Genomic DNA, 12648 nt, shown 5'->3' with positions numbered 1-12648 from the left:
CGTGCTTGGCGTAGGTGTTTCTCTTTGTCGGGCCACTGGTTCAAACGCGTATGGTGGCACGCCAATCACCCGTAAGTGATCAAAATTATCCATAACAAGAAATGAACTGTGCGAAATCGTATGGAAGGTAGTCGCAGTACCTGGGGAGAAACTGTCACGTTGCGGCGGGCTCTCGTGGACCCATGGATTGACGTCACGGTGCGCTCCACCAATCATCGATGCGAGCGGGATTCGCCGCGCGCCGCCCAGTCGCAACTCGGAGATTTTTTGCTAATAACGCGTTTTTGGCTGCGCCATGTCAAATTTCTTGTCGATTTTCGTGTTCAGGGTGTTCGAGAGTATCAAATGGTGCTTATAACTCGATTTTTTTGGAAACCTGTTCAATTTCCCTTTAAGGGGAGATGCTCCTCAGAAACATTTCTTTTTAAATAATGATGCTGGGCGAATGAAAATTCTACCACTTATAAAGCTTGATCTCTTCATTCGAAATCTACTTTTAGTTTTAGGATATCTCGATGCTTTCATGTCCTAAGTGCCATGCATAAGTGAGAAGCAGTGCATGTTTGTGCAGCTGATGGACTTAGCAGTTAGCATGATAAAGCAGTGCAAAATTATTTTTCTTATCCCTAACACTCCACTGAGTGCTAATAAGCAAGATAATGTGATTCCCTTTACATGCAGCATTTTAAGAGAATTTAGTATCTGGTGCTATATATTCAGTGGCTGGTGCCCGAGTACATTAAAAATTTTAATCCTTTAAAAAATAAAGTGATTGCATTAAATCCTAGATAAGTGCATTCTACATATCCTAAAAATTACGCCCATCAAATGTGGTCTTGATTGGACCACAATAAGTACATAAAATGTTGTGCACAAACTCCTTGTTTTGCTCAAAATATGAAGTTGAGAAAAATGCGATTGAAAGTTATAAAAGTTGTTTACTTCTGTTAATTATTGTTATTACTTCCCGGGGAGATTGTGATGCGGCAAAGCTAACCTTGGAGAGAAAAAGCTTAGGCCTTCCACCTTGCACGAGCACAATGGCGTGCAACACCGCGGTTTGACGCATCGCGCGCTTGAAAATATGTCATATCTGTGCCTTTTCTTGCCACCTCGAGTGCTTTAACCTAGTTTATTATACTTTTCCCGATCATTTCTGGCTCTGATTTCTTCATATGTGAAATAGGAGAGATCAATGTTGCTGAAACAACTAAAAACACAAAACCTATTTTTTTTAATGAAAATCGCCGTTTCTTCACCCGCCTCTCCCCTTAAGAGCACATTAAGAGCACTTGTGCTGCTTGCAGAACGCTCCATGTCTATAGATGTTTAATTTAAAATGGAAGTAGTTCAACATGGCTGTTGACTTACTCTGCAGTACCATGGTGCAGTGTTCTCTTATGTCTGCTCAAGTAATGAGCCCGCGCAAAGGACTTGGAACAGACAGTGCAACGGTATGGTCGGTCACTTGTATGAATGCTCAGGTGTTGCTTCATGGCGCTCTTCAGTGAGAATTTCTGAGTGCATGAAGGGCACTGAAATGGCTTCACGCCTGTGTGAGTGTGCATGTGTTCCTTCACGCTGAACTTGCGCGAGAAGACCCGAGGGCAATAAGGGCACTGAAATGGCTTCTCGCCAGTGTGGCTGCGCAGGTGGTCTTTCACGCTGGACTTATGCGAGAATCTTTGAGGGCATGAAGGGCACTGCCATGGCTTCTCGCCTGTGTGGGTCCGCAGGTGGGTTATCAGGTGGGCATTTCGTGCGAAGCTGTGAGTGCATAAATGGCACTGTAATGGCTTCTTATCTGTGTTGGTGCACAGGAGGGTCTTTCGTGAGCTCTGAAGACATGAAGGGCTTTGAAATTGCTTCTCGTCTTTGTGGGTTCGCAGGTGTCTATTCATGCTGGACTTCTGCGAGAAGCTTTGAGGGCATGAAGGGCACTTCCATGGCTTCTCACCGGTGTGGATGTGCAGGTGGTTTTTCAGGTGGGCATTTCGTGAGAAGCTCTGAAGGCATGAAGGGCACTGAAACGGCCGCTCACCCGTGTGGACGCACAAGTGCCTCTTCAGGGTGTCTCTTCTTGAGAAGCTCCGAGGGCACAAATAGCACTTAAACAGATGCTCGCCAGTATAGACCCTGGCATCTGCTTCTGGACGAAACAGTTTATCAGCTTCATAGTCACAGAGATGATCTTGGTGGAGGCATCCCTGCTGTGAATTGTCAGCACTGGCTGTTGATGGAGAAATAGGCCTCGATGCTGCACAAATGAAACAAAAGTAGTACAGCTGAACCCACTTATAACAATATCCAAGTTCCACGAAAATTTCATTGTTATACAGTAAAACCCCGGTGATATGAACTCAGCTGGTACGAATTTCGGTGTGATACGAATTCGTAACATTCCCTGGCCGAAATACATTGCTCACAATACCGAAAAAATCGGCTGTTCCGAACATGTTGCCGCGCCGCTACGGAACATACGAACGCGTGAGCAACAGCGGCGGCGGCCGAGCCAGCGGGGCCACCAGCACAGACAAGCCGGCACAGCGGGATCCTGGGTGGGATCCATAGTCGCCAAGCAACCGACTACGTCACGCGGCTGCGAAATCTCTCATTGGTCCCCACGTCGAGCGGACCGGACCACATCACAGCCTAGCCGATGCTTAGCGAGAAATTAGACGAGGACCAATGCTGCAACGACGACTGCGCCGCAACCCTGATGGCCAAAACGCTCCCTGCACTCGACTTGCTCAGGCATTCAGTGGCGTGCGAAAACATTCCCAAGATCACGTGCGCGCACTTATACGCCTTTCAGAAGGCGTATCGTTGACGATTTGGACAAGAAGAAAACGTCCCGTAGATATGTTCTTCAAGGGACCGTGAGAAAAAAAGAAAAGAGAAAAGAAAAGCCGCAGTTCCGCCCGAAAGGTCAAGCAACGGAAACACAGCAGCAGCAGCGAGCGAATTGACCTTTGCGCAGTCTCTCGCTTCAACGCAAACTAAACGTCGAAGGCACAGCACATACGAAGCTACTGGCACTAGGCGCACTTTGTCAACATCGCAGATCGTTTTAACGATAAGGTCCGCACGGGTGCGCACTATGCACACGTCGCAGATCGCTTTCAGGATCCGGCAGTAACAGCACCCGCGCGGGTGCGTCATATCTGCAACGTGCCGGTCGCTTGTTGCAACTTACACCGCGCACCAACAATGCACTCAGCAGCGCGCCAAATCACGTGGCGGCGCCTCCGACCGGCATTGCTCCGACACCGCCAGAGAGCAAAAGCTTAGGCGAGACCCTCAACGCCGCGCAGAGTAAAGGAAAAAAAAAAACGACAGAAAGAACTGTGGCGTCACGCCAAGGTCGCCATTTCTGCGTGGCGCTGGAACACGCATGTACGTGCCAACGTCTCGGCCAACGCTGCAGCTGCAGCGTAGAGGGAAGCAATGGCGGAGGCCCAGTTCGGCCAACGCTCGCTTCAACGGCAGAAACCAAAACTTTAGGGAGCGGGCTAAGCGGCGCCGGGCCGGCGGACGCGCACGGAGACAGTCGAAAGTGAGGGGGCTACGAGGGTGTTGAGAGGAAGGGCGATGGGAGCCACCGAAGCGAGAGTTTCCGAGGCCAAATCTGCTTCCTTGCCGCCCTCCTCCCTCACCTGCGACGGTCCCCGTGCGCGCCCGTCGCCGTGTCACCTCTTCACAAACACAATCTCGCTCTCTCGCCATGCCTGCGCCGCCCGCTCCCTGAAGTTTCGTTTTCTGCCGTTATCACGAAGCGAGCGCAGGAAGTTTCGTGGCCCTCGCTCGATATGTGCTTGCGCGCTGCAATATTTCACGAATCGCACTGTTTGTACGTCGTGCTATGGTGCACGAATATTTCAAAAATAAGTCCTTCTTTTAATTCGAACAAATTTTTATTCACCTGTGAGTTCGAATTATCGAGATTCAACTATACATGGAAGTCAATGGGATTTAGGTCGGGAGCGTGAAAACGCGACGTAGCAGCCGGGAAAACGCAGCAGCGAGGAAGGTATCAATGGGATTCCACTATTAGAAATCTTTTCTGGTAAAAATAAATTCATTTTTCTTGATATTGTGTATGTTTTGATGATAAGAATTTCGGGTGATACGAATATTTCACGCGACCCCGCGAGATTCGTATCACCGAGGTTTTACTGAAACTGGGTTGCAAGAAAGAAAGAAAACATATAGGAATAGCATGGCTGTTGTGAGAAAACTATAATGGCGGGGAGGCCAGTGCCCCTCCCCTTCCCACCACCACCTCCCTCCATCCGGCTGCTGATTGTGTTGACTCGTTGAGCTGTTCAACTCTGCTTCCCTCACACTCCGATCTCGTGTAACAAGCCGCGGCTGTCGGCGTTCAAAAATGGCACCGCTACAACAAATGCAAAGCGGGGTCATGGGTTGCAAGTAACATGCGAGCTCCGTTGAGGCATCGCTTTGGTGGCCTCAAAACAGCGCCTTTTAAAAAAATGTGGGCAGTTTGCACTAGTGGTGCAAGGCCGGAGTAAACAGCGGAGCTGGTGATCGACTTAGCTTCTTCCAGGTTTTACTAGGCTTGGCTAAGTTTTGCTAGGAAATGCTAAGTGCTGCTAGGCACGGTATTCCAAATCGGCTCGCCGCAGACACGCAGATTTTTGCTTGGCCGCACGATGCGCTTCAACATGAGCAGCTTCTTCTTCGGGTATCCAGATCTTCTTTGGTCGTCCCATGTCAAGGCTACATGTACTCGCCACAGAGTCAATGAGAGTTCTGCCACCATCGCGGAGGCTCTGAGCTTTACCTTCTCGGTGACGTCACGGCCAAGCTGTGCCTCCACACTTGCCGGGGCGTGGCTGGTCGAAACCTACCGAGCCGCCGCCTGAGGCGCCTGCTGCAGTCACGGACACCGCGTGCGTTCGGCGCGAACACGGGAAAACGTGGACAGCGTTGCCCATGTCACATGTGGCCCATGTCAAGGCAACATGTGCACGATACGGAGAGGAGGCGAAGCACACGCCGCACCGCAAGGTGGTTGCTAGGCAACGCACGGTGACGTCATCGCCAGGAGCAGTTTTTGTTCGCACTACGCAGCGCAACCAAGAGCTTAAACAGCTGCGCTATTAAAATGCGAGAAAGTTGCCGCAACAGCTTCCCAGCTTCAGAAGTCCAGAAGAAACGCTAGGGTAAGATCGGCACAAACATCTCCCCACGTACGTCTCACTGGCTTGCATGAAAAAACCCTATCACCGTCAGCTTTGCTTGCTTTACATGAAGCTTGCCGACAGCCTTCTCCGAGGCATCCCGGTGCTCCACGTAGTGAAGCGGAAGGTCCCACATGAAAACGAAGCCCCAGAGGGACTGAATAATCTGCCGGGCCTTTAGTAAGGACAAGGTTCAGGCAGCCTGCCCTACCGCGTCCATCGCTGCCGTCGTCGTTTTCCGATGCAAGCATGTTCGCGACGATCGCCTCATTGGTTAGGAGTACTTGTTTCTAAATATATAGCAGTGCACTTTCTTTTCACCGGCAAATTCATGCTCTGCTGATGATCAGCAGGCGGATCAGCCGTCTTCCGTTTCGGCGGCGAGTCAAAAGAGGTCGAGAAACCTTAGGCCTGGAACGACTTCGACGCAAGCAAAAAAAAAAAAAAAAGACGAGCCTGAGCACCTTAAACTGTGCGGTATGACGGGCCAGCCGACCAGCACGCAATCTCGGAGAAGGGCAGCGCTATCAGGGCAATTGGCGTGGTTCATTCATGTTTCAGAGGGTGGTGCGGCATAAAGCTATGGGCGCAGTCCATTCGTTTTCGGAGAATTGACAGTGTGACGGGAGAGAGGCGCGCGAGGCTGGCAATGCGGAGAAGGCTTGAAAGCAGTGCGATGGCGTGTGGTGGATCAAATTTTATTTTCAGATTTTTTTTTCAAGGATTTTGCATTCCATTACCTTTCGGCACGGACACCCAGTGGCAAGACTTCATCGATATAGCTGATAATGCTGCCTGGGGGCTCCGTAGTAAGCGGGTTATCTCACCATAGAAAACATACAAAAGTTTACTATATTGTTAAAACTGGTATCGTTATAAGTAGGTTCGACTGTGTTATGAAATGCGCAAGAAGAACCGATACTAAAGATAATGATGAGCATTCTTTTTTTGATTTGGGATGTCTTGAGGGTGATTTCAGATATAATGGAATAAATGGTGTCTAGTGGTCCTTTTTGATTTACTCAATATTTCTGCATCTGAATGCTTCATGACTGTTTGTAAAGTCCGCCCATATAAATTATATTTCAGAATAGTAAAAAATTACTAAGTGAGAGAATCTGGACTGTTTGAAAACTTTCACGGACTGCTACGACTCTTAGAGGTTAGCGTGAAAAAGCTTCTCAGACACTCAATGAGCACTCGAGGTTTAAAGGCCATATTTAACCTTTGCAAAACTTATGATTCCTGGCATGGCAAATTGCTCATATGGGACACTTTCAGCACACACCAGTTTCTTTTTTTTAACATGTCGGACCCAGCCACCATAAATTTAAAACCCTCAATGTTCATCTGAAGCACCAGGGTTTCTGCCTTTTCATTTAAAATATCACCAGACACTGGCACTTGCTTGTCGGACCCAGCCACCACTAAATTTAAAACCCTCAATGTTCATCTGAAGCACCAGGGTTTCTGCCTTTTCATTTAAAATATCACCAGACACTGGCACTTGCTTGGTGATCGCGGCTTTCAGCCACATCAAAAACGCCTCCTCACACTTTGGGTGGGCACCTTGGCGGACATTCTTCTGTTGGGATCCAGCAAATTTCGCATTGGCTTCTAAAATCTACACCTTGTTTTTAAGGGAGTCAAATATTGTCTGCTTCGAGATTTCAGATTCTTTGTACTTGCCAGATAATGGTGGCCTTACATCGTATCGTCAATCTGCTGTAATTTACTTGCTTCTGAGCCTTTATCCAACTGGAGGCGGACGATGAAGACGGTGTCAGCGCCATCTGTAGCAGCTGCCAACGAAACCACTGCAGACGATCAGTTCTTGAAGCGGCTGGGCCGAGCATCACGGTATGCGGCTCGGGCACGTTCATGCCCCCATCACACAGTTTTCCCGTTCTTCCCGCGCTCGCGTGCCCTCCAATATTTTGTGGCCGAGTGTATAACTGACCATAGGCGACCGACAAGTGCCGACACCAATGACAGCGCGGAGCTTTATGGGAGGGTGCAGCAAGCGGTGCCTGCTATCAAGGCTGTACCGGAAACGGAACCTCTGAAATGGTATGCGAGATGCGTGCAACAGGGGTTTGAGTCTGCAGAAAAACAACATGGTGTCGATGTTGTTTAAGTTTTCGGTAGCTCTTGACTTGTGATTGAGAGAAAAAATCCGCAAGATCGAATAAGAGTTTGAAACATGTGAAATTGGAGCATGTTGCGATACCATGGCAGAGTCCGAATATTTGGGCAGGTTCGGAAAATCAGATGTCGGAAAAAATGAGTCGGTGACCGTATTATTATTACGCTGTGACAAAGAACATATTCTAATTCCACTTATTGCCAGTGAACATGAGGTAAACCATTTTGCAAATCTTCTCGCACAGTCTTCCTGTGTTTGCCATGTATACTGTGAACCAAAAAAAAAAGGGTTCTTGTTTTCAGTAGTCAAAATGGAGAAAGCGTCATCCTTATTGTCCGTGCTGAGGTCAACACACCAACTTTGCAAAATTTGTGCAAACACGTGTTTATACTGCTAGGGGTGCAAAAGTAACATCTCCAGGCATGACTCTATAAAAGCCTTTGCAAAGAATGCGATAAAAGAGGTGGAAGCGTACAGCAGGATTCTGGCAGTGCACCGTTTGGTTTCTGTGAATAGAAATACTAACAGTGTAACTGTCGATTTTCACTGGAAGCTTTGTCGCACAACGGCTACCCAGTTGACAGTGAGCTTGAAGACACTGTGGTGGAATTTATGTGTGAGCACCGTGCACGAGTTCTATGATAACAGCAGATTTAACTCAATTGCAAAGGCAATGAAATTTGCTCACTAGTGTCTCGTGTCTCGAAGTGGAAAGGCTTGACCTTTCGCATTAGTAAAAGGCTTTAGCACATTGCAACAGGAGTGCTGCGGAAGAACAACTATCCTCTGGGATAATTCGGCGGTACGGAAGAAGTCTCGTCGGCCACTGCAGTCTGCAAACACTACGCAAATAACCTGAAGCTGCTATCGACAGGAAAGGGTCAAAATGAGTGTATGGCCAGCAATCACCTGAAGACACCTACAGGTCGGCTGAAAGGATAGTTGGCGTGCACGTCAGGTGCCCGGTACACGCTGCTCATTGACCTGATGACAGTGTTGTGCGTGCCTAGAGCTGCTCAGACATGTGCTCTGGGATGTCGTGACTCCAAAGCTGTACCCGAACAATACCAAGATTTCTCGGGCAGTTTTTGTCTCTCTCAATGAATGATCATATTGATACAACAAAACAAATGACACACGAAAGGCAGGGAGGTTAACCGGAAGGTAGAAATTCTTGAATGCAGTTAACTACAAAACATACTTTGATAAAACAACGTATGTTTTGTAGTTAACTGCATTAAAGATTTTGGTTTGAATTTTATTCACCTCAAACACAGCAGTCGACTTACATTCCCCATTGATCTGTATCCACGTTTTTACATTATTATACTGATTTCGGCACAACTAAGAGACTCACTGGGTTTAACATTATTGTGAAGCCAAGCAAAGGCAACAACAAAACCTGGGCAAAGCGGCTCTGGAGTAGGCTCTACCACCTAAGGTGCTTCAATGTGCTGAGTAGAGCAGTGTTTTTTAATTTTGCCCCAATCATAATGCAGGTGAGAATCACAAACCAGCTAATATGTCCTCGGCACCAGAATGTCATACAAACTTCAGCAGGTCGTACCAAGCTAGGCAGACTTGGCTATCTAGCACAAACTTAGACAAGCAAGCAATTGTAAGAGAAGTGCCAGTCACTACCCACCTGAGGTGGAGCTTGACTGATCCAAGGTCTCTGTAGTCTGCACGCTCGTCGACTTGCTGGCTGCTTTGAAGGAGCACCCAACAGACTTGTCAGTCAGAGGCAAGAAGCTGCACTGCGTGCCAACCTCCTTCTGACCGATGACCTTGGAAAGGGCGTGGTATGCCATTTTGGCAGTGATACTTTCTGCTAGGCTCATCGCATTTGTGAGGCCTGCAGAAAATAATTGCAGCAATTGCAGTCCTGTTACAGCATCGAGAACAAGAGGTAAATGCAACATTCGAATAAATGCCGGGGCACTTACATTGCCTAGCCGTAGAACACAACATAACCCTTTCGGTTCAGTATTCCTAAAGGGCTACCAGGGGACAATCCACGCTGAAAACTCGAAGACAGGGCAACCTTTTTCAGTGCAAGGTTTACGACAGCAACAGGTATCTCCAAATTTTTTTTTTTTTCCCACCTCATACATTTTAAAGCTACTGGTGGAGTCGTACTAATGCAAAGTGATTGCAAGATCCTAAGGCCATCGCCATAAGCCTATGTAATGTCCACTGGAGGATCCCAGTCGCCCCATATCTTGTGCCAGTTGATACCATCCTATGCTTGCAACCTTTCTATTTGATCACACTACCTTGTTGTCTGGTGCCCACGATTGCACGTCACTTCAATTGGTGCCTATTCAGTAGCCACGGTAGACCGTCAGTTACCTGCCCTACACATTATATGAATTGCCAAAGTTGATTTTTAACGCAATAGCATTCTTTAAGTTAAGTTGGCGCCACTGACCACTCAGTGGCGCCATCTTGCGCCACTGAGTGGTCAAAAATGGGCTGCATTTGGCTGCTGTGCTGAGGCAACTGGGTTGAAAACCAACCGTCGGCCCAACTTGGGTCACTGAGCATGGGACATTGGGTATGTGCCTGGGGCTCCAATGACCCAATGACTCCAGAGGCCCCAATGACCTGGGGCCTCTCCCATTGATCTCCAATTACCCCTGCCTTGCGTCATCTTATCTCAAGTTGTGCCTGCAAATTTCTTGATTTCATCACCCCATCCAACTATCTGCAGTCCTCGACTGTGCTTTCCTTTCCTTAGCACCCATTTTACAACGCATTAGGCAAACCTGTGCCCAGCAAAGCAAGCAACATTTAACAAATTGATAGCGGCAAGCACACTCAATCATCGTCGAAAGCTGATCGGCGGGTCAAGCGCATCGGCTTTTATGCAGGACTCGTCGAATGTTCCAGCGTAATCGTTGGTGCCTTCATCCCTTCCAGAAAGTACTACACAATTCGTGTCGCGCATACAACCCGATTACACAAGGTTCGATGACAACAGACAACGAATAGAACCAGCGACAACATTTAAGAAACTTCTGATACAGAAAGGTGTGCCTTAAGCTGAGTGACAACACTGTAACGGAGATTGGCCCGTGAAAAAGGTTCACCAAAAAACCAAGTGGCACTCGAAGCACGACAGTTCCACTCCACGTGAAAACTGGGGAAGTGCGGAGCAGTGATTTGCTGGTGTTTCCCTTGTGTTTATCTTGAGTTTATCTTGAGTTTAGTAATCCATCATACATTTTTACACCTGTGCTAATGCACAACTTGTGAGCCAAACCACCATGCACATGGAACCAAAGGTTTGCAGATGATAGTTGGAAGCAATCTTGACGAATTTCTGTTGATTAATGCACTTAATGCTTGATTATTTATCTTTTAAGTTATTCCGAATCATGTTAGTTTATTTTGAACCGCTTTTGATCAATTCTGCAGTTATTTTGACCCTGTTTTGAGCACTTTTTTTTAGCATGAGGACACGGTATATGCGGACAGCTCGGGCCCCTAAAGTGCTCCGCACTTGAAGCATAAAATTATTTACACGAATGTCAATACTGTAGAATTACAAAATGTTGCCCGCTATGTCCCTATGAATTAGAAATCCTACCCTATATTCCCTCTTATGCAGAAGACCTCTGTAACAGAGGAACGTGGTTGTTAGTCAGCTCTGTGTAAGCTTCGAGTTTTTACAACCTGATGATATCTCAGGGAATGCCAGATTATACCTCAAGAGAGCCCCACTAAGCGAGCTTCACTAGACAGGGTTCAAGTGTTGAATGTTGCCAGGTTCAATTTCCAGTGGCAGCCTGTCCAGACCTAGAGATTCTTAGCACCCACTGCCACTTTGCGGGTCTGACCACTGCCTTGGTCAGGTGCTCCGCAGCCGCACTGCGTACGTGTTGTTGCTGTACAATCATCCACTTTGACGCCAACTTGGGTCACTGGATATGTACCACTAGGTATGTGCCACTTTTCATCGTTGAAGTGCCAAAGAGGTCACTGAGCTTCTCCTTGAAAGCATCCCAGTTAGAGATCGCGTCCTCATGTGTCTGGAACCAGACATGAGGTGTTCCACCCAAGTAGAATAGCACATTCGTTAGCATAATGATAGGGTCCGAGTGGTTGTTTCGGCTAACACGCTCATACAAGCTGAGCCAGTCCTTAACGTCGACATTATCTTGGCCGGAGAATATGCCAGGATCGCGGGGAGTGGCAACAGTAATGTACGTTGCTGTTGGAGTCGCAGGAGTAGAAGCAGACGAGGTGTCGTCACCGGGCGCCATGCTGGAAAGCTCGACGGTGCGGCCACTACAGAGCTCCGTCGCAAGGACGGGGAACAGCACTCTCCATCAAAATGTTACGCGAACGAAGCATTCTGCACTGGAGACTACTTACAATGTATATCTACAAAGGGCAACTGCAGCGCTGGTCAGTTCAGCCAGTAGTTAGTCTTCTTCGTCGGGGTGCCCGCGTGTATCGTCCACAAGAAACACCCCCCCACAATATTATTTATCATATAAAACATAATCAAAAATTGTACGCCAATCGTAAGATTGTTAATGACATTAAAGTCACCAATCATCTCTAAAGACAGGATGCATGACCAATTTTATTCCTCTTAACCTTTTGCGGGTCTATTTTCTTTGCCACACGCTACACCCCAGGGTCAAAATTGTTTATTACAGATTTAAAATCTTCAGACTGACCTATATTGCAAAAAAAGTTGCTGCAACTTTTTTTAGAGTGACGACAAAGTGACAAAAAGATATTTTCTGTAGGTAAACATGCATTGTTTATTCATGAACATTGATGGGCTTGCATGAACACTTATTAGAATAAAAAGAACACTAAAATAGATATATTATGATCCGGCACTCAGGCAGTAGTCAGCATCAAAGGAATCCCCACTCAATTGCAGCAGAGCAACCAGCATGCATGCCTATAGCGTAATCGAATCGTGTATATGAGCGCACGCAGGAAAACGTGATGTTTGTACACCCATCAGAAAAACGAAAAAAATCAGAGACTTGCAGTAATCCTTCGTCCCATCGCGAATCATGCAGAAATCGGCTATTGCGAGTGTTGAGAAAAGAAACAGAGGCATGGCAGCATCGTTCGTATGCTCGACATCGCTTGTACTCGTATGTACCAGCGCCTACCTGTGAGCAATACACGAGCAAGCATCTAGTGGTGACCCTTTGAGAGATTACAAACCACATAGACATGCGTGTTTACTAGCGCAATGAACAAAAAACATCTCGCGAGACAAAACCAAGTCTAAGCGCCGCGCGACAGGGAACACGTGGATGAGCG

The 12648-nt window shown here is 47.5% G+C and overlaps 1 protein-coding gene across 1 annotated transcript in view; it reads right to left on the bottom strand.

The window, feature by feature from the left end:
• Positions 1-12648, bottom strand: part of LOC119453139 (zinc finger protein 91-like) — a 124410-nt gene that overhangs the window by 75302 nt on the left and 36460 nt on the right. Inside the window, exons 7-9 of the mRNA XM_049667874.1 lie at positions 11731-11764; positions 8996-9205; positions 2042-2257 (exon numbers count right to left, since the gene is read on the bottom strand). Of these exons, the coding sequence (XP_049523831.1) occupies positions 2042-2257; positions 8996-9205; positions 11731-11764 (460 nt within the window). The remainder of the gene's footprint in view (positions 1-2041; positions 2258-8995; positions 9206-11730; positions 11765-12648) is intronic.

The sequence above is a fragment of the Dermacentor silvarum genome, chromosome 5 (assembly GCF_013339745.2).
Source record: "Dermacentor silvarum isolate Dsil-2018 chromosome 5, BIME_Dsil_1.4, whole genome shotgun sequence".
Lineage (NCBI taxonomy): Eukaryota > Metazoa > Arthropoda > Arachnida > Ixodida > Ixodidae > Dermacentor > Dermacentor silvarum.
The sequence above is the reverse complement of the archived record's forward strand: the minus strand, read 5'-3'. Positions and strand labels throughout refer to the sequence as shown.